General features: G+C 42.4%; 3 protein-coding genes across 4 annotated transcripts in view; 2 read left to right on the plus strand and 1 right to left on the minus strand.

The window, feature by feature from the left end:
- Nucleotides 1–2497, plus strand: part of mms19 (MMS19 homolog, cytosolic iron-sulfur assembly component) — a 31064-nt gene extending 28567 nt beyond the window's left edge. For both annotated transcript variants that reach the window (XM_078290785.1, XM_078290786.1), the window contains exon 31: nt 218–2497. In XM_078290785.1, the coding sequence (XP_078146911.1) occupies nt 218–248 (31 nt within the window). In that variant the 3' untranslated portion in view covers nt 249–2497. The remainder of the gene's footprint in view (nt 1–217) is intronic.
- A 63-nt stretch (nt 2498–2560) lies between these two features.
- zdhhc16b (zDHHC palmitoyltransferase 16b) lies at nt 2561–15656 on the minus strand. The gene is made up of 9 exons (XM_071912488.2): nt 15372–15656; nt 13173–13367; nt 12079–12167; nt 11675–11703; nt 11388–11521; nt 6751–6836; nt 6532–6655; nt 5432–5502; nt 2561–4548 (listed from the first exon to the last, which is right to left on the minus strand). Exons 1-9 carry the CDS (start codon nt 15639–15641, stop codon nt 4446–4448), a joined length of 1101 nt encoding a protein of 366 aa, XP_071768589.2. The 5' UTR covers nt 15642–15656; the 3' UTR covers nt 2561–4445.
- Nucleotides 15657–19926: 4270 nt separating this feature from the next.
- Nucleotides 19927–20913, plus strand: part of vps35l (VPS35 endosomal protein sorting factor like) — a 17418-nt gene continuing 16431 nt past the window's right edge. Inside the window, 2 exon segments of the mRNA XM_071912482.2 lie at nt 19927–19943; nt 20813–20912. Of these exon segments, the coding sequence (XP_071768583.1) occupies nt 19927–19943; nt 20813–20912 (117 nt within the window).

Raw genomic sequence — 20913 nt, forward strand, 5'->3', positions numbered from 1 at the left:
GGCGGGAAATACCAGACAAACGTGGCTCAGTATTGGTCTCATTACAGTCTTATTCTCTTCTTAAAACCTAGTTTGCTGATAGAAGAGTGTCATGTGAATTTTGAAATCTACCTTTTAAATGTCCAGTGGAAAAATACATCGTTCCCTGCTGGTGTTCACCTCATATTTATACTCACATTTCCATGACGAGGTGTATCTGTCCTTATTTTTCTCGCAGGTTCCTCGTAGGAAGTCCAGGAGGAAGCTGATTTCCCCGCCGCCACCCATCCCCCATCCTCCCTCATGTTGGAAGAGGAAGGAGGCGGGTCCAGGAGCTCCGGGACCGGCAGCCCCAGGACCGAGGCTCCGCAGCCCGGGCAGCAGCACCCTCTGCTGGGACAAACCCTCCGCTGCTTCCACCCCCCTCTCTCTCTCTCTCTCTCTCTCTGGATCTTCCAGCCTCCACCACTTCCAAAACAAATCCCTCCATCCCTCCGTCTTCTCCGTTTTTTAACTGCCATGTTTTTTGTTTTCACTGCTTCTTTTTCTTTTTTTTTTGATGAACGCACAAAAGAGAGGATTTTGGGGCTTCGTTTGACCGAACATTTAGATAGAAATGAAGTGTAAAGAAGGGGAATGAGCAGCCAGATAAACGTCTTTCTCGCTTTGTGTGGAAGAGAATGACGTGTCAGCTTCATGCAGATGTTCAGTCTTTCATCTCTTGAACATACGTACCTTGTAGAACATGATTTAAGGTTTAGTTAGAATCATGAGGGTCCACTCCTCCTCCTTCATGCCTCTAATCCATCAATAGCAGAGCAGTTTTAATACTGGTTCACCTGTTTTTCCGGCCCGAATCAATTTTAAAAGCGGACTTTGTTGGTTTGATGTCTGTTGAAAGGAGGAGTGGACTGCGGTCTTAAGGCGGCGTTCACATGGGACGTTTAGTATCCGTCAAATTCACAGGTAAGTCTGCGTTGTTGTGGGCGGGGCTCAGAGCTTTCTGAAGCAGTCTGGACATTTCATTGGCCGATGACATTTCCCTACAGCTCTGCCAAAAGTTCAAATAGTTTCACCTTTTTTGACGGACTGGGTTGCGATGTTTTCACGCACTTTAATCTGTCAGTTCATGTCCATCAACACACGGGTCTCAATGAAATACACGGGATATTGTCTGTTTTTTTGGCGTATCAAAAATGTTCAGGTGAACGGAGCCTTAACACTAGAAAGGCCAACGGATTATGGAGGTTTAAGAGAAGTCCAAGAACCCATCAATTAATGTAGGTGAATATAATTATAACTAATATTTCCTTACAAGAGTTTTATAATTTAATAATTGCACAGTAACCGGGTTTAGGAAAAGCTATGTTGAAAGCCGAGATATTTCAATTGTGAAATTCAGAACGGCCACCAACTGACTGATTTGGCATTTCTAGTGTTCATGTTCTACAAGGTTTATATGAAGAGTTTCATTCCAAAATGAGATAAACCATCATTTAAAAAAAAAAAGAAAAAAGAGACACCCATTCTCCCATATTGCCTGCTGGTGTGAAAGTGAAGCGTTGTGTGTTGGTGTTGAAGTTGGGACTCATCTGAAGACATTTGCTTAAAAAAAAGTTACATTTTGAGTTACTGAGTTATTTCTGCTTTTCAAATATTTCCTGATGAATTTCAGGCAGCAACATTGTTTTCCAAAATGGGTTTATGGTGTTTTGGAATGAAACTCTTCATGCATTCACCGATAAGTAAGTCGACATTAAATCTGCATACCGTATTTAGACATGCAACCTCCCTCAAAGAGAGAAACAGAAAAGTGTTTGTATTGATGGATGGAAAAATCAGTGCGACAGTCAGATTTGAAGCCACTGTGAGCGTTCAGGCGATGACTGAAAGTGGTTGCACCATTATCATTTTTTTTTTTTCATCTTTGTGAGAATCTGAGCAATCTGCAGAGCTGAAGATCTTCTGTCCTTGGACCTCCAGCAGCAGAGCCAAATGAAACCTGACTGCAGCACTTCACCCAGCAGCACTGACTGCCTTTAGTCTTCTGATCTAGATGAATGTGTAACCCAGCAAAGATGTCTTAAGAATAGCTGGTGCGTTTCATTCATGTCGCTCGGGTGCACCGGCTGGGTGGAGTTATGAAGTGAGACCGGGAGAAAAGTGTTAATAATGTGCCAAGTATCCTCCAGTCGGCACACAGGGGGAGACGAATCAAACGCTCCATGAACGCACACCGACATGAGCAAGAGTGATTTTAAGTATAATTTTAGATAATTGAATAACTATATTGAGGTCGTTATAACTTTACTGGGTTCAGATTGTAAGTTATGTAACTGTGCTGAGCCTCTGCCTGTTATCCACTCTGTTGAAGACTGAGGCGATCATAAAGGCAGTGTTTGTTCTTTTCAGTAAGGTCGGCTAACTTTGACCTCACATCAAGTTATGCCAAGGATATATGGACGATATTTAAAATGTCTAACTTAAAATGTCATTAAAACTTTTTTTTGTAATTGTATGAAAAGTGTTTTGAGTTTGATTCTGTTAACATGTTGAAAATGAAAACTCTGCAGACCAGAGATATCAAACACACTTGTTTTATCAAAAAAAACTGACACAGAAATGCAAAATCAAACTGGAGCACAGCTCCCATTGGTTAAAAATGATATCACAGCTGTCAGTCATCTGTCTCTATGGCAACTAGGGGACAGGTTCATCCTCCACCAAGTTACTGGTGTGACATAATGGGTGGCAGAAAATTAAAAAGGGAATTATAAACCAGGAATTATCACGATTGCATTTCAGTAAAATGCCTTGTTTCCCGCTGATAGACGCCTCACTGCCTCGTTTTAAAGGCTGAAAAACTGAACAAGGCACAGAGCAATTTCTTGATAAACATCTAACAAAGAAACTCATAATGAAATGTATTCAGAAATGTATTCAGAAATGTATTCAGTATCACAAAACAAGCTGTTTCCCCTCTTTGTTTTCCTCGACTGCTCTAGCAAGATCGAGTGCAGGAATCAAGTCACAGATGTAAGAGCCAGACTGGTGACACTGTCTGTGTTACATGTAAATCAGTGACTGACTCAGCGACTCTAGATTTGGTTAAGTATCTCCACCACAGTCCAGACTCTTTGGCACCAGAACATCAGCTCCCACCAGCGGTTCTCAACCTGCTCCGCCCACAATCCTCAAAAAGTAAGAGATGACTAACTGCCACTTCCTGCTGCAGGTGTAAACGTGCAGAATGCTCAACTTGAACACAAAATATTATTATTTATTATTAGAAATGGCCCAGAGGCTGCAGATATTTTCATTTCACAAATTAAAAAGGCATTTATCAGTAGATCAAAACCATAAGGAAATATGAATATTGTATATTGGAAATGTAGTTTTTCAGATTAAATATAAAACTTCACGACCCGCCACCCAGGTTGAGAACCGCTCGGCTTAGATCTCAGCACAGTAAGAAAACAGTTACATGATGGAAAACAAATCCAACCGCTAGAAAACACGTTCTGTAGCCTGACCTCTACAGTATCACACTATCGCCCCTCATCCATGCTTCCATCTTATATACTTGTCTTAAGGGCCTATAGTGTTATAGTGCAAGATCTCCAGTCCCACGTATAACAGAAATGCACAGCAGTGATGCAAAGTGAAACCCTGTGTCTGTAGTAACAGGTGAGCGAGGGGAGCAGGAGCCTGGAGGTCAGGACACGGCCGGAGGAGATGCTGACCAGCAGCACCGTATCGTCTGTACAGAGACCGGATCGGTCAACAGCACCGCAGTCGTCGGGCGGGATGAAGGTGACGGAGGCTGGAGGTGCGGCGTGAGAAATATGGAATTATGGGTGAGCTGGCGAGCGATCATTTTTATCACGAGTTCACTCCCATACAGTGAGAGGAGAGAAGGGGGAACTGCAGAGGGTGGAGGAGGCTCTAGGAGGAGTTAGTGGTTATTTCCTCATGGCTCTGGACCTTAACGTGTGTTCACACTGAGCAACAGGATCATCAAGTCACAGGAGTCCATTCATCTCCTACAGAGCTAGTCTAGTCTAGTCTAGTCTAGTCTAGTCAAATACAAAAATGAGCGAGAAGTTGATTCCAGCCGTTCAAAGCTTCCCAACTTCTTATCTGAAAGACGACAGGAATAAAACGAAGCTTGCATCCGTCCTTGGGGTCGATGATGAGCCTGAATGTGATATTTTTTGCTACTTAATTATGAAAGGCAATACCAAAGCAGCTGATGCATGATTTGTATAAATACATAATGTTTCTTGGTCAAAACGTTGCACCTGCAGATGGCTTCACAGCTGCAGTCTCAGCCTCTCTCAGCGCCAACAGCCGGTCAGAGCAGAGCGACACGTCAGTCTAGTTGCTCTCAGTGTGAACGCATGTGTGAAGAGAGTGACGGAGGTCTTTGGATGTGGTTCAGGGTTAAAGGGTTAAAAGGTTCAGGGTCAGATGGCCATGGGGTCTCTCCTGGTGAAGGTGCAGTCCCACATGATGCCGTCTCCGCTGGGAGGATGGCTGGAGGGCAACAGGGTCCGCGTCAGCCAGTGACTGAGGAACACAACAACAAATAAACACAGTCATATATAAACACAGTCATATATAAACACAGTCATATATAAACACAGTCATATATAAACACAGTCATATCAACCTGAACTGAAATGTGACTGGAAATATCAAAGGCTGTTTTCAAACCTGTGGTCCGTTTGCCTCTGTCTGAATCAGAGGACGGGGGTTGTTACTTTAATGTTCAGCTACATTTCTCACGGCAAAATTTCAAGCGAACCATAATATACCAACAAAGTCATTTTCTTCATTGGTTAGAAATTTGTTTTGGGAAAGGACTTTCTTCTGGGGAAAACGGACACGGAGAATCAGACGGACTTGTGGATCACTGCATTTACTGGCAAACAAATTAAGGATTATCTCACCGTTTATGGAATGAGAATCTGAATAAATAATTGACACCTTTTCCCATAATTTCTCGGTTTTACAATTCAGTTTGTAGAAACAGGAGAATCCACCGACACTCCTGCGAGTTAAACGACCGTGAACGTTTTATATTTCCCTTTTTTCTGTGATGTCAGACTTGTGTTTAACCCATAATGCACAGTGCTTCCTGTAGTTGGGTCGGATCACGACTGAATCAGGTTCTCCCTCCAAATGAAGCTCCAGGGTCGGTACGGAAACGTTAACGAGGCTTTTCTCTCAACGAGGTCTCGGCCCGACTGTTTTGGTGTTTCGGTCCACACTCGAGTGCAGCTGCTGTGATCTCACGTCCTGACAAACCCGACTGAGGAGGAAACTGCTTCAGCGTTTGGAACAGCTGATCTAAATCAACAAGGTGTAAAAAAACGCCCGAAGGACAGGAAACGAGATGCGTGAACTCGGTTTGTTTAGTCCAGTAAGATATGTTTATAATTCAGCTCACCTTGGCTTCTCCACACCAAACAGTATCTTCCAGTTGTTTATTCTGCCATGGTGGTATGGATTTCTGAACACCTACGTTGGAGAAAAGAACCATCATCAACAGCTATACCACTGTAGAAGTCCTACTTTGTACTGAACGCTTGCTGCGAGCGAGAGCAAGACAGGATTTTTCCAAACAACAGCCTGGTAGCTGGCAGGCTGAGAGACACAAGAGTTTTTTCTACTGTCCAAAAGTCAAGAAATAATTGTCTGCGGTGCTAATGCAACATAGATGCAGGTTAAATGCATTAAGTGGGACTCCTGCAAACGCTATCATTGAACAGACAACAAAATAATAATAGAGTACAGTATACTAGAGGATAATGGATAATATGGCACAAGGGTAAACTAGGGTTCGATTGATATGGGTTATTTCTGGACATAAGCTTCCGATAGCCGATATTATGTGCTGATATTCAATATCTTTAAATTTGACCACAAAAAAAAAAAAAAAATGTGATAAATCTCAAATAGCTGTTATTGAGTTGTTGGTGTTTTGGAACCTTTTTGTTTGTTTTTATTAATTTTTTTGGCGCAGTGTGTTTGTGACAATTTTGCTTTTGTTTCCATTATAGGTTACTGTTATTTATTGTTTTATGTGTAGAGTCATTTCATTTATTTTCTGATCTTTATATTTGGCTTATATGGCTTTTTCTTGTTGATACTGTGTGATTTCAAATTGTCTTTTTATTGTTGTTGTTTTTGTGTGGACCCCAGGAAGACTAGCGACCACTTTGTGGAAGCTAATGGGGATCCAAATAAAGAATAAAGAATAAAGAATAAAAAAGACCACCAAACTGAAATTGACCAAGAAAACGCTAAAAATTCCCAAAAACTGCAAATCACATTAGAATCACTTTGAGGTTAAGGGCTTCCCATAGACAAGTAGTGATCAATTCTACAATTAATATGTCATCAATCAAACTGCACCATGTCAATCACGTTGGAGGTGGATCAAACTGACTGGCCGGTATCTGATGTTTTTTAAAACATTTAAAAACGGGAATATCGAGGAGATATATTGGCGAATATATCGATCTACCGTAAGTCAAGAGAACGCACCTTTCCCTTCTCCTTCAGCCGTCTGGTCTCTTTGCGGTTGATGTGGCGCTCCACGCTGGTCTCTCCCCGGCCGATGAGCACGGCGTGCCACAGGGTCAGGCCTCCCAGCGCCACCGCCACCGAGCTGCAGGACCACATGACACGTTACACCCTGAGCCCACCCCACCGCCGGCGGCTCTCTGCACAGGACAGACCGGTGTGGGGTGCAGCGCTCCTCACCTGCTCAGCACCCAGACGAAGATGATGCTCTTGTGGGCGGTCCTCTCTCTGAAGGTGTAGGGCGGGGGCGGAGTCTGGTAGTAGCTCTGCACGGGACGGGGAGGATACGGTCAGACGGGACGGGGCTTACGGTTACATTTTAAGCCTTTAAAACGGGGATGACACCCATTTTAAGAATCCACCTGTCTCCTCCAGGACAGTTCAGTCAATACTTGTGAACATGCATCACTCTTTCCTAAAGCTTGAAACTGGAGCATTAACTTTGTGATGTCACTGGGATGTAACATGTGGCTCTGACAATGAATAGAGCAGTGATTTTATTTACTGTTTTTGGAAGTTTTGTTGATTTTTGTGTGAGTTCTTGCACCCAAATAAAGTTTAAATTCTGGTTCATATCTGTTAGGAATGCTAGAATATAAACTGTCAATGGAGCAGCACCTAATTTTATATCCAGTCACATCACAAATTCAAGGGTTTTCTCTGATTTCTAGCTTTAGGAAGGAGTGGTGCAAGTCCACAAACACTGACTGAACCGTCCTGAGGCAGAGGAATAACATATGTGAAATCTAAAAATGAGTGGCATTCCCCTTTAATGCTTATTCTACTGTCACCTGTAACCAGTCACTTTCAATGACTGCAACATTACAGTGAGCTTACATTCCTACAGCAGCAACATAAGCAACCAATACTGAGGAGGGAAGGGTCAGAGAGGCAAGAGAATATTCCAGACCCAGGAAAAGCTTTAAATGCGTACTACATTAAAACATCAAACAGAACTAAGACGACAGTATAAGCGAGATGATATCAGAGACTCAATAAAGAAAACAGTCTAACTACTAGTAAGTTACAGAGCCACAACTAACTCTAACCACTACAGAGGGCGGTTACTCGCTCTACTGTCTTGTCATGATAAGCAAAATTTTGATACTACTTTGATACCGTTGTGAAAGACTGAATTCAATATTGAATTTTATAAATGTTAAACTGGTTCACCAAATGTGTTCTGCAAGCTGAAATTCAGACAATCCTTCGGAAATTCGAAGGATTGGACTAGACAGCGTCGGTCTGGCTCCTGACAGCAGACTGCAGCAGCGAGTCAGTCAGTCCAGCAGGTGTTGAACCGGATCCCAGTTCACCTGAACTGGTTGATGAACTGGTGCCAGGAGCCAAATGGAAACATTTCCCTTACAGAGCCGACAAAGACAAACACCTGACTGACATCAAAACCTCTGTGGAAAAGCTGTCCAAGTCAATGTGGGAACACACTGCTTGGTGTTTTTTCTTGTTTGCCATGGTATCGTAGTAGTATCAAATTTTAGATATTAAACTTATTGATATCAAAGTCTAAACTAGTAATGTGACCAGAATCTAAACACTAGAGCCTACTAATGGTTGGCTTTACCAGTAGTTTCTTTCTGATCTGCTCAATCTACATGGCTCTCAGGGTGGGAAATGAACACCAGCCAAACACTGATAACTTTCTGTTGTGGCTGGTAAACCTGTCTGCTCTACTAGCCACGAGCCGCTCTACTAACCAGGCAGCCTACTGTCATCTGAAGATCCTATAAATCTAAAAGTCATTTGGACAAATTGTTTCAACATTTGGCTGGTGAAGCAGTGACAGCAGCTGGTGAATTTGTGGGGATTTACTGAACACTGAGATCTGTAGGACTGGGTACTGGAACGTGATACCTATCAGTACTGTAGCGATTTTTGGGACTATTGATTTTAAGTTTTCTTCTTGTTGTGGAAATTGAGTGTTCACATAAGCTGAATCCGTTTATGTGAAGAAAGAGAAGTATAAGTAAAGAGTTTTAGAACCAATAATCAAAACTAAACCCAACAATACCCAGCCATAGAGACCAGTGGACGAAAAAATTAAGTTTCCTGCCCTGAGAGCTCTACAGCAGCCACCCTGTGCTACCTGTCCCGTCATATTGTGTCCTGCTCCTGTGACCGGATCTCCCTGCAGGCCTGCCTCAACACTCCTGTAGTACTGGTTAAAAAAAAAAAAAAAACACACCTTCCAATTAACTGATTAGATGAGAAACACCTGCTTTCCATTTGAAACAAGAGGGACAGAATGAAGAATTAATTATAAAAAAAGCGCTATCTGGCAGACAACTTCAATCAACACTTTAGAGGATGGACAGCAAGAGGGATTAGCATAATCCCCACAGTAAAGTGAATATAAAAACAGGCTGTACATGGGAGTGAGGCGAGGCTGGCAGTCGGCATGTAACTGATACACAAGGATCCTCGACAGCCATCTGAGGTCATTTTGGCTCAGTGAGGATATGGGGAGTTTAACACACTGGATCCTGCCGCTAGTGAGAGTAGAAAGTGATCTGAGGGCGTGCCGGCCTTCCACACTTTCAACTAAATTGGTGTTCACAGGCTCCAGTTGTTTGTTTACCAGCTGGCTCACAAACAACTTTGAGGTAACCTGTCCTGGATCTGAGGTAAATACGAGACCAGAACAACACAGATCCTTTTCTGGTCTCCTGTTTCACTCGTCGTCTGCCACCTGAGCTCGACTTCTGCCGTCCTCCTCCCTTCCTGCCAGCCGCTACCGGTCCTTATGAGGGACAAAAACCGTCAAAAAGTCAGTTTCTTCCCCCAAGCTGGAGACATTCTCCACTTCTAGCACGACGCCTAGCCCACCGAAAACACTACGCTCCTCCATTAGTGTTGAAACAATAAGTCGATTAATCCATTAGTCGATCAACAGAAAATTAATCGATTATAATTTTGATAATCGATTAATCGTTTTAGTCATTTGTCAAGTAAAAATACCAAACATTTGCTGGTTACAGCTTCTCAAATGCAAAGATTATAAAATGTTTATGATTATAGAATTTTTTTTTTGTCTGCTGGTCAGACTAAATAAGAAGAATTTGAAGAATCACTTTGAGCTCTGGTAACTTGTGATGGGTATTTGTTGTTATTTTTGACATTTTGTAGAATAATTGATTAATCAATTAATCAAAAAAATAATCAATAGGTTAATGATTAATGAAAACCCTAACCCTTATCTTCCATGGTGACATATTGGTGATTCTGTGAACTTGTTTTGTAAGATACAGTACGTATGGCGCTGTTGTCTAGTCGTCGTCTTCATGCTGAAGTTTCTTACAGCTGTAAATGTCAGGGTTTTTTCAAATGAACTATGTGGCAATAAACTCAGAACTGCCTCCATACTAAACTGGAACAAACTGAACTTTGCACACACATATATGGTGCTTGACTGGCTCATATAAAAAGCTGATAGATGACAGACAGAGCAGCAAACACACGTCTGAGGGTTCAGTAACCTGCTGATCTACAGGAAAATCCTCTGCATTCCAGGAGTTATTTAGTGACAAAGTGTTGTAATTTACTTTGTATGTCGCACCCACTTTCCCTCAACCTGCCTCGTCTACTTCTACTGCAGTTAGTTGATTTCCTACATTTCCCATAATGCCTTTTGACAACCCCCAGAGAACGAGCGTGTACTTGTCGCTTAAAAATCGAAAGTGGGCACATAAATAGCTTTGCGGTGAGATCATTCAGCTGTGGGTTACACATGTAGGTGGAGAGAGCAGAGCAAGACAGCACAAAACCCTGTTTGTCTCTCTGCTGCAGTGCATTCTGGTCTCTCTCCTGCTCCTGTGGGTGGAGAAACTGGTCTCTCTCCTCTTCTACGATGGATTTCTCCCTGTATGATTGTTGAACGTCTCTCGGTGCAAAATGGCGGCTCTAGAAAGAAGCCCTCGCTCTTTGATTCTGAGGGACTGACACCAAAACCTGATTTACATCCTGAAACATTTTCTCATATCAAACTCTGTTGTAGCTGTAGTGTGTGTATAAAGAAGGGTGTTGCTGAAAAACGTGTCAGGTCATCCCTCCTTGGATAAATAGAAGTTAAAAGCAAACATGCAGAAGTAAATTATGAAAGTGAATCTCCTTCATCGTCCCACTCAAGCCTTCTTACTTCACTAAAACGGTCTGACTCTTTAATTAGTACGAATAACATGTAATCATCACAAATGTACACTAATACTCTTTATGCATCTTGTTGCTCTACTTTTGTCACCGTGTTGTTTTGTTGTCATCTAAATTCTGTCACCGGTTTCAGTTTTGTCGTTATCGTTTACTTGCATGTGCTGTCTATTGTAAAGTGAATTTATTTTAGCTATTGTGACATTAACACTTGCTAATGGATCATGTGTTTCTAACCAATGTTTAACCGGTGTTTTGCTATAATTTGCATGCTTTTATAATATTTCAGTACATTTCAGCAATTTGTGTCTTATTTTTATCTGTTTTTTAGGAAGCCTAGTGTAATATCTGGCCAGGGACTAAAGATGAAAATTAGCTTTTTGGCTAACTCTGCCACATTTACATTCTGAGTAATGTTTATTAATGTGCACTGTCCCTGTTAAAATAAACCAAATAAATACAAATAAATCATCCCGACTGTGTTGTTGTTGTAAATGCCTTTAAGTCCTTTTTTCAATATCTATCTATCTAACTATCACTCTCTCTATTTGCGTCTTTTATCACTTCACTTGTGTGTTTCATAACAAAGCTCACGAGCAAAAGCCAAAGTCACTCTTCCTTCACGGGCGTGCCGGTGCACCAGGACAGAGCCTCACCTCCACAGCGCTGTAGGCGTCTACGAACATTTCCCTGCAGCTGATGCTGCAGTAGATGCAGCCGAGCGTCATGTACAGGCAGAAGGAGAAGAAATAGCGATGGTTGAAATGTCCCACACAGTTGTTGAGCCAGGCTGGAAATGCATGTTAAGGTCATCGTGTACAGAGCAGAGGAAAAACCCTGACGGCACTCACAATTAATATTCAAACACAAGAAGTGAGCGCGGTAGAGTTCAATTTGATGCATTCTCTTTTCAGTTTTCATATGTTTCTTGTTAGAAGGATACGACAGTGGTGGTCCATCTTCAGAATACACCTGTAATATAACAGAGTCTACGTTAAAACATTTACCATCAAATAGTCGCAACAATATGGAAAGACAATGAAGGGAATACGAGGATTATAGTTAAGTGTCCACCGGGAACCTCAGTCTTCCCTTTCTGATGAGTGGACACTCTGTTACACATTCCCCCAACGCTAAATCAAGTGCCAAGCTAACAGTTAAAAATATGTCAACTTTTAGTATAAGCAGGTTATTTGCTTTTTTTTTTAACACTGATTTATGGAGCCATGAGTACAAGCTCTTTTCAAGGCATTAGTTTAGCACTGCTAGCTAAAACCAAGAGCCAGTGGACACACAGCAGGACTCAGTGATCAACTCTGGACATGAGAATTATTATTATTATCTTACGTGTTGCAGATGCTACAGTGGTGCGTCCTGGGCGGTTTGGGAATGATACACTTCTTGCAGATGGACACTGATGGGATCTCGGCTTTGTCCTGAGAACAAACAAGAAACAACAAAGGAAAGGTTTATGGTGAGATGTTAATGTCAAGATGAAAATACCTTTAGAGGAATCACCCCCTTATCAAGAGCAAACCCTATTTCTAAGACCTCTTTAGATATCGGAAAACACACACTGATGTTGTGTCAGCCTCGTCCTTTTGTCCAAAAAACAAAGGAAGGGTTTAAGGAGATATGCATTTATGCAGCTGCTCTTTTTGTCTTGTCTTCTAATGAATATACATGTAATTCCTGTTGACATTACATGAAATATTGACGATAAACCGCTAGGGCTGAACGATTTTGAAAAAATATCTAATTGCGATTATTTTGACTGATATTGCAATTGCGATATGATTTGCGATATTAGAGGGAATGATTGAATTGATGAATTTTTTATCATTATTCTCATTTTCATTGAAAAACGTATTAAAATGATTATGGTGTGATTTTTGCGGGGATCTGTACCAAACAAAGATGTTTTCTTAAGTCTGTAGAATATGATGTGTAGGCCAGGACATCTCTGCAGCACGACAATATTTAATTTAAAATGGTATTTTGACACACATTTCGCCTTTAACAAATATTGCGCCTCCTGCGATTTGAAAATTGCAGTAGGCCATATTGTGATTTCGATAAAATTTCGATTAATTGTTCAGCCCTATAAACAGCCACAGAATGCTATTTAACGGATTGTTTTAAAAAAAAAATGTTATCAAAGAGTGCCAAATGATGGAATCTCTTGTTTGTCAAAATCGCCATGGCAACGAGGAGGCAGTTTCCCGTTGTGGTTGGCTGGCATGCCGCAATACCTATTTTTAGGCCCCAATGTGAACAGAGCGTTAGACTTCTCTAGTTAAGCTGCATCTGAACGCATGAGATCAGCTTCAGTTTCCCTGTGTGTCTGCGATTTCTAGAAATAATTAACGGCACGACTTCCAAACCAATCCTCTCCGAAGAACATGTATTTTAGTTTTCCCCTCAGGCAGCGGGCGGGGCACCTTGGGCGGGTGTCCCGGCGAGGTGGTGGTGGCCTTGTAGTAATGGAAGACCACCATGACGAACAGCCAGTGGCCGCAGCAGAGGTGCCAGGCGATCCAGTACACCGGGTAGCTGCTGAGGACCACGGGCAGCAGGCACAGGTAGACGATGACCAGCACCGAGCCGGTCAGCAGCACCACCAGACACACAAACACCTGAAGAAGAGAGGGAGGACAGAGATGACGGGACGGGGGAGAGATAGGAGAAGGAGGTGGAAGAGAAGAGAAGAGAAGAGAAGAGAAGAGACGAAGAAAAGAGACGAAGAGAAGAGATGAAGAGAAGAGACAGTGAAGAGAATAGAAGAGGAGAGAAGAGAAGAGACAGAGAAGAGACAAAGAAAAGAGGAGACAAAGAAAAAAGAGATGAAGAAAAGAGAAGAGACAAAGAGAAGAGACAGTGAAGTGAAGAGAACAGAAGAGGACAGAAGAGACAAAGAAAAGAGACAAAGAAAAGAGAGGAGAAGAGACAAAGAGAAGAGATGAAGAGAAGAGACAGTGAAGAGAATAGTAGAGGAGAGAAGAGACGAAGAAAAGAGACGAAGAGAAGAGATGAAGAGAAGAGACAGTGAAGAGAATAGTAGAGGAGAGAAGAGACGAAGAAAAGAGACGAAGAGAAGAGATGAAGAGAAGAGACAGTGAAGAGAATAGAAGAGGAGAGAAGAGAAGAGACAGAGAAGAGACGAAGAAAAGAGGAGACGAAGAAAAGAGAAGAGACGAAGAAAAAAGAGACAAAGAAAAGAGACAGAAAAGAGACAGTGAAGAGAACAGAAGAGGAGAGAAGAGAAGAGACAAAGAAAAGAGAAGAGACGAAGAAAAGAGACGAAGAGAAGAGATGAAGAGAAGAGACAGTGAAGAGAATAGAAGAGGAGAGAAGAGAAGAGACAGAGAAGAGACAAAGAAAAGAGGAGACAAAGAAAAAAGAGATGAAGAAAAGAGAAGAGACAAAGAGAAGAGACAGTGAAGTGAAGAGAACAGAAGAGGAGAGAAGAGACAAAGAAAAGAGACAAAGAAAAGAGAGGAGAAGAGACAAAGAGAAGAGATGAAGAGAAGAGACAGTGAAGAGAATAGTAGAGGAGAGAAGAGACGAAGAAAAGAGACGAAGAGAAGAGATGAAGAGAAGAGACAGTGAAGAGAATAGTAGAGGAGAGAAGAGACGAAGAAAAGAGACGAAAAGAAGAGATGAAGAGAAGAGACAGTGAAGAGAATAGAAGAGGAGAGAAGAGAAGAGACAGAGAAGAGACGAAGAAAAGAGGAGATGAAGAAAAGAGAAGAGACGAAGAAAAAAGAGACAAAGAAAAGAGACAGAAAAGAGACAGTGAAGAGAACAGAAGAGGAGAGAAGAGAAGAGACAAAGAAAAGGAGACGAAGAGAAGAGAAGAGAAGAGAAGAGAAGAGAAGAGAAGAGAAGAGAAGAGAAGGGGTGCGATCACACCTACAGTTTGTTTTCTTTGGTCTGAACCAGAGTGGAAAAGTTTACCATTTTGTATTTTTGTATTTGGTTCGTTTAGGTTCAAACTGCCAAATTGCAAGTGAACCAGGACTTGAAAACAAAAGTCTCACGACTCAAGTAGCTTGTTTATTGGACAGACTGTTCACCTGTCATCCTGTCAGGTTAGAGTCAAAACAAATCTGACTCCAGTCCCTGTAACTTTATCTCAGCATGATGGACTTGTCTGTCTCTTCTTCTGTGGTGTTCATACCAGTTAAGAACACATGAAGAAACAGCTGAATATGAGCATCAGTCCAGACGTCATTTTGTTCTGCTAGGCTTTCCAAGCAGGAGGAACTGCTGCCTATCAAATGTCAACATCTGTCTCCTTCTACCCATAATCCCTTGTTGTTTTGAGGTGGTTTCCTGTAGTCGGTTGGATTAACGAGGACTGAGACTCTCGGTGACGTTATTTGTGGTTACCCGAGTTTGAATGTTCTCATCTGGTCAAATGAACTGAATTAAAGGAGTCAAACCTCCAGAGTTCAAATAAACCTCTGTAAACAGCTTGGTGAGAAGATGAGGTGAGCAATACTAATGGATAGAGCAGACACAAAGCCAATGTAGGAGATCTGGTGAACAAAACAAAGCCTTCAAGCCTTAAAGTTCATGCAATATATGTCTCAAACTGAACCAGAACCAACAACCAGATGAGAAACCGTCCTACTCACCACTCCGAACCACCGGGTGACGTTGTCCACGATCCAGTAGACGGGCTCGAACACGCAGTCCAGCAGCGTGTCCGAGTTGCTGAGGCTGTTGAAGTACAGCGACTTGAGCAGCAGCTTGCCGTAGCTCCACAGCTCCGCCAGCCCGCCGCCGACCCACGGCTTGGTTCCCCCGCCGCGGCCGCCCCTCCGCGGGCGGCACAGCCGGCACCAGCGCAGCGCCAGTCGCATGGCCCGGGACAGCTGCCACCTCCAGCTGCTGCCCAGACGCATGCCGCCGCCTCCTCCTCCTCCTCCTCCTCCTCCTCCTCGCCTACAGACTCTTCCTTCCAGACACACACACACGCACAGACACACACACCAGCAGTTACAAACACAGGCCGCGTAGAACAGCAGCTCCTCGTAGCGCAGCCTGATGGCCGACGAGGTTTCCATCGTCGGCGTTCCCCTTCAGAAGAAGCCGTCCGGTCTCCTTGAAAGTCAGTGAGGCGTTTCGGAGGCTTCCTGCAGCACTTGTGCGAGGGAAAGTGACCGACAGCCAAGTTATGAGAGGAAAGACAGGAGCTTGACATGGGACTTCCCTCTCCAGAAGCGCTCCCTCTCCTAGAAAGTCAATCAAACGAGGAGAGAGCAGCCTCCAGTCTTGAAGGAAACGAGGACAGGAGCTCTCAGGTAATGAGCTATGCCCCTCCACTCCCACAGGGCAAAAAAAAACCTTCTCCCATTAATAATTCACAGCAAATCCAGATCCTCGGGCCAAGAAGTTGTTAGAAACTTGAGGGGGAGATGCTGAAGCCGTAACCCTGTAAGAGGGAGCAGCAAAGGGATGAAGTTCTCAAGAAGGAAATAAAGTGGCTACCTGATCCGGGGCATCATTTCATGAAAGTGAGTATTGGTTACACAGATAAGCCTTGTTCAGGTTCTCCAAAAAGGGATGGCATCAATAATGCGAGAGGCTAATACAGGACCTTTAGCAGACAGTAGCAATATGGCCTGGCAACACGCTGCCCTCTGTCTTGGCTAAATACTGGTTAATTTTGGAAATTGTTGGGAAATTTGCCAAATCTACCATCCACACTGGGAAGCAACTAACCAGGCTCTTCTCTGATCTGATCTGATCTGAAATGCACTACGTCTGATAATGTGCACTACGTAATCTACGAGAAACTGTGACCGGTGGATGAAAAAGTTAACTTTGCTGTCCTAGTTACCTGCACACACACACACTTACAGAAAGCGTGAAGAAGAAGTAACAGAAATCCAGTCTGTCTAAAGTGCAGATGACTTGGTTTGATTGGCACATTCCCATTTTGTCTTCATTAAAGTTGCTACATCTAGCATTTCAACATCAATAAATCATTACCACATTAGAGACATTAGTATAATTACCGTAAACACACCAGACCATCAAGCGGTCAGCCTGTCAGCCTCTATCAGCCTCTACTCTGCATCCTCCATAGTTTCTCCACCTGGTGGATCTGGAGGGAAATCTGCTGGATCGCTTTACGGCACAAAACAGGAAGAGGTTCTGTTCTTCCAGAGCAAACGGAGCTAAAGCTGAAAGAGTTTCTGGCAGCAGATGGTGGAAGGAGGGAAAGGAAGATGGAGAAATCACTTCCAACATGTTGATCCTCTTCAGGGAAGACAAAGAGAAACAAATCATCATACCAATCGTCTCCACCATGCTCTCATTTGTTTATGGTAATTATACCAAGGTGTCTCAATTGATTTGACAGTGATATACTGATGTTTAAAAATGCTACACCTTTAAGAATGGCAGTGTATTGGCGACAGCAGCATGAAGCGCTGACTAGAATAATGCTGCATTCATGTCATATCAGATTTATCGTAAATATGAGCTGCTGACTGGGAAAACACTGTTCACGTTAGCCTCCCGGCTATAATAGTAGGATATGTGGGATTCTTTTTGTCGGCTCTGGTGTCTCTCACTTGGCGTCACGAATCACAGAAGTGTGTCAACACAGGCGGCAAACATGGCTGTCATGTTCGGCTGTCTAAGGATGTAAAAATCTAGTTATATTCACGCTAATACAATTAGGCTAACTCTACTCACAAAAAAATAGCAACATCTGCGGCAGTTCATTTATAGTAGATTTTAAAATTCATAAATAAAAATGAATTTGTGTGATGTGGCCGTTCGAACGAGTTAAGTGAACCCCACATAAGCTACGACTTGGCCCGTTTGGTGAAACTGAGAAAATGGATGCAAAAATTGTATTGTACATTTTAAATTAGCTACTTTTTACCTTTACTTAAGTAGGTTTTTTACACCAGTAGTTTTACTTCTACTTAAGTAAAATATCAGCAAACAAACTCTTAGCAGATCACAAACCTGCTCTGCTCTTTCCACACGCTAGTCTTACTGGATAGTGTCTTTTAAGGCAGAAAATTAAATCTCTTAATCCCCTGGGCAGAGAGAGAGAGGCATGAGAGTGGCACTGAGGCCAGCCTGCAGGTCCAAATCTGCTCTGACTGCCTGTCTGTCTGCTGCTGTAATAAGCTTTATTTCGTCCTCTGTCCTCTACACAGTCTGTCTGTCTGTCTGTCTCTCTGTCTGTCTGTCTGTCTGTCTGTCTGTCTGTCTGTCTGTCTGTCTGTCTCCCTCAGGGTCAGACAGGAGGAAGGAGTGTCTGCTGGATTTCTTGTCTGGACAGGCTGAGCTGCCTGGGAAAACAGGAAGAATAAGAAGCTGGAACAACATATTTCTAATTCAGACTTGTGCAAAATGTGTCTCACTGAGTTTGTCCCACTGAGGCGGGCCGAGGAAGATTAGAAGTAAAATCTTAAGTGTATTATTGGTTTTATGATTATGATACAGTTGTTTGTTTCTTGACTACGGCTGCATGGGCTACATGGTTGAAATCAATATCACGATAATCATAAGGAGTTTTTTCGATATTGATATGTGATGTAAAACAAAACTTTTCAAATAATTATAAATAATATTCCTTAAAATGTTTTATATCTCATGTTTTTAAATACAATTTGCTTGTTATCATCACTTCAGACAGCAGAATTGTGTGTCACGATATCACAAAATCACCATATCGTCACGATACGATTCCACTGAAAGACCATGAACGATAATATTGAATTATCGCCCAGCCCGAACAGGCATGGCTTTGGTTTTGGTTCAGGTTCAGAAGCAGTGATTTAAAGACAGGAGTCACCTGTTGACTTCTCATATTGTCATTAGCAGGGATGTAATGGAGAGAAAACCCTCTTTAACTCAGTTTACCCGCCTTTTAATTTGCAAAACAGTGTTTATCCACATTTTCAACCAGACATTTCCATCTTTTTTTTATATAAATTCACAGAATACATCACACTTAATAGCATCAAACAGGTGCACGTTATGTGAGGATAGGGTGTTGGAAGGAAAAAGGGATAAGTTAATTGATTTTTGTTGACATATTGGTTATTTGCCTTATGATGACAACCAACTGGAGGTGACAGTTTACTCACCTTTTATTTATCACTGCAATGTAAAAGACAACTTACAGAGAAGTAAGCACTTTTGTCCAAATATCTAAATCAAGCTAGCTCATACTGACTGACTGCATGACTATCCTGTTATAACGTTACATATCTGATGTTGACATTTAGCCGGTAGGAGGGAAAGCGGTGTTTCCACATTATGCTGAGCTAGCTCACACAGGCAACAAACACCCATAACCCGCCGATTTAAGAGTCAGTTTTAATAAACACGACGAGCCGAAACAAACCTGAGAGTGTCTTACCTCGTCAGGTGAGATGACCGGAGCAGCAGCGCTAACGGTCAGGTCATGGTCAAGCTAACCCGTCAGCTAACATCTTCACTGCAGAGACGAAGAAGAGCAGGCTCGCCCGTAGTGGCGGCAAAGATCGTCTATCGAGCAGATGAATCATTCAAAAGTAGAAAGATGTACCCGTCTTCCGGTCCGGTCAACGCTCTTCTACCACAGCCGTTACCATAGCGACCGATCTGGCGCACAGTTGCACACTATTCATTACTATTCAAAACTATTCATTACAAAATTGGAAAATGTAGGTCTGAGTGTAAACAAAACGTTAGTTAGTTTGGTCCAAATAAACTAAATTAGATATTTGTAACGGAAGATATCTGTACAAGTAGGCTACAAACAGGAACAAGTTTAACAAGGTTAAGAATTCATTAAAAAAAAAAGAAGATCGAGTCTCAAGTCATTTCATGAGGAGCAGACACTCTCTAGTCCCTAGTTTTGCTGTGGTACCCGGAAATAGCGCCAGAGTGAAACCTCTCAACAATCCTCTCTGGTGGCAGCTCGCTTGAGGGCGCGCGGTGTGTCCTGGGAAACGTAGTTTTTATGTTGCCGCAACATATCATTTAAACGTCTCTCTACTCACGCTTCCGTTAATACAAAATATAGTATAATCAAATTTTATATATTTGCACTAGCAGTCCTCATGATGACAACAATCAACATTCAACAAATCAGCCATTTGAATAGAAAAAAAAGCGTTTTCTCAAAGTTGGGCATAACCAGGAAGTGTTGAGACGTCATATGACTGTGGAAAAATGGCTGCGGTGCAGTGGTAAGATGCTCTCTTCTTATGAAAAATCTGTTTTATCGTCATCATAAATAACTTAAATTACCTATCTGTTGATATCCTAGACATCTGAAGAATCTGCATGAGTGAAAATGTGCGTGACGTGTTTATACAGGCTGTAACGACCTGAGTGAAATGTCAGCTAGCTTGTTTTTATTCTCTCTACTGTGTGATAACACTATGTGTCACATGCAGCATTATTAGCCTTAAATCAAATTGTCTCCTTTAGTTATCTGACGTTCTGGTTGTAGGCTGAAGTCCTGCAAAACCTACAGAAATGTGGTCAGAGAAACTTGAGCCAAAGATTCAACAACTAATTCAATTACTTAGCTCAAGTTACTTAAAAAAAAACACACATCTTGGGACTCAAACAGCACTGGCAGATGACACTGGCATTTTTCTAGGCTTTATTCAGATGGTATGTTGTTTAATTTATTGTGTGTTAATCTATTACTGTTGTCATTATTGATAGCCTTAATGTGTTTAACTTGTCTTGGTTTGTTTCTCACTGTCTGTGTCATTCAACTGCTGGCTACTACAACTGAAGTCCCCTTCTGGAAAACAAAAGTTATTCTATTCTATACTATTCTATTCTATTCTATTCTCTGTGATGGATAGATCTTGTATTGGATAGCCACCCATCTTTCCCTGCAGACACAACAACATACACACACATGGTAACTGTACTAACCCTAGTGTCTGTCTGTCTGTCTGTCTGTCTGTCTGTCTGTCTCCTGTCTGTATGTCTGTCTGTCTGTCTGTCTGTCTCCTGTCTGTCTGTCTGTCTCCTGTCTGTCTCCTGTCTGTCTGTCTGTCTGTCTGTCTGTCTGTCTGTCTGTCTGTCTGACCTCCAGGCATTCCCGTCAGCGGAGGTACGAGGCGGAGCTGCAGAGGAGTCGACCTGAGGCGGTGCAGGTGGAGTTCGGAGACTATCATCCACTGAAACCCATCACGG

The sequence above is a fragment of the Centroberyx gerrardi genome, chromosome 20, assembly GCF_048128805.1.
Source record: "Centroberyx gerrardi isolate f3 chromosome 20, fCenGer3.hap1.cur.20231027, whole genome shotgun sequence".
Taxonomy (NCBI): Eukaryota; Metazoa; Chordata; class Actinopteri; order Beryciformes; family Berycidae; genus Centroberyx; species Centroberyx gerrardi.

Bases quoted from the DNA above. Each gene is read 5' to 3' on its own strand.
- zdhhc16b (XM_071912488.2), bottom strand. From the start codon at position 15,641: ATGCGTCTGGGCAGCAGCTGGAGGTGGCAGCTGTCCCGGGCCATGCGA. The intron at 6,837-11,387 runs GTGAGGCTCTGT...CGTCCCGTGCAG, and splicing joins ACGCCTACAGCGCTGTGGAG to AGCTACTACCAGACTCCGCC. The intron at 5,503-6,531 runs GTGCGTTCTCTT...TCTCCAACGTAG, and splicing joins GGCTGAAGGAGAAGGGAAAG to GTGTTCAGAAATCCATACCA.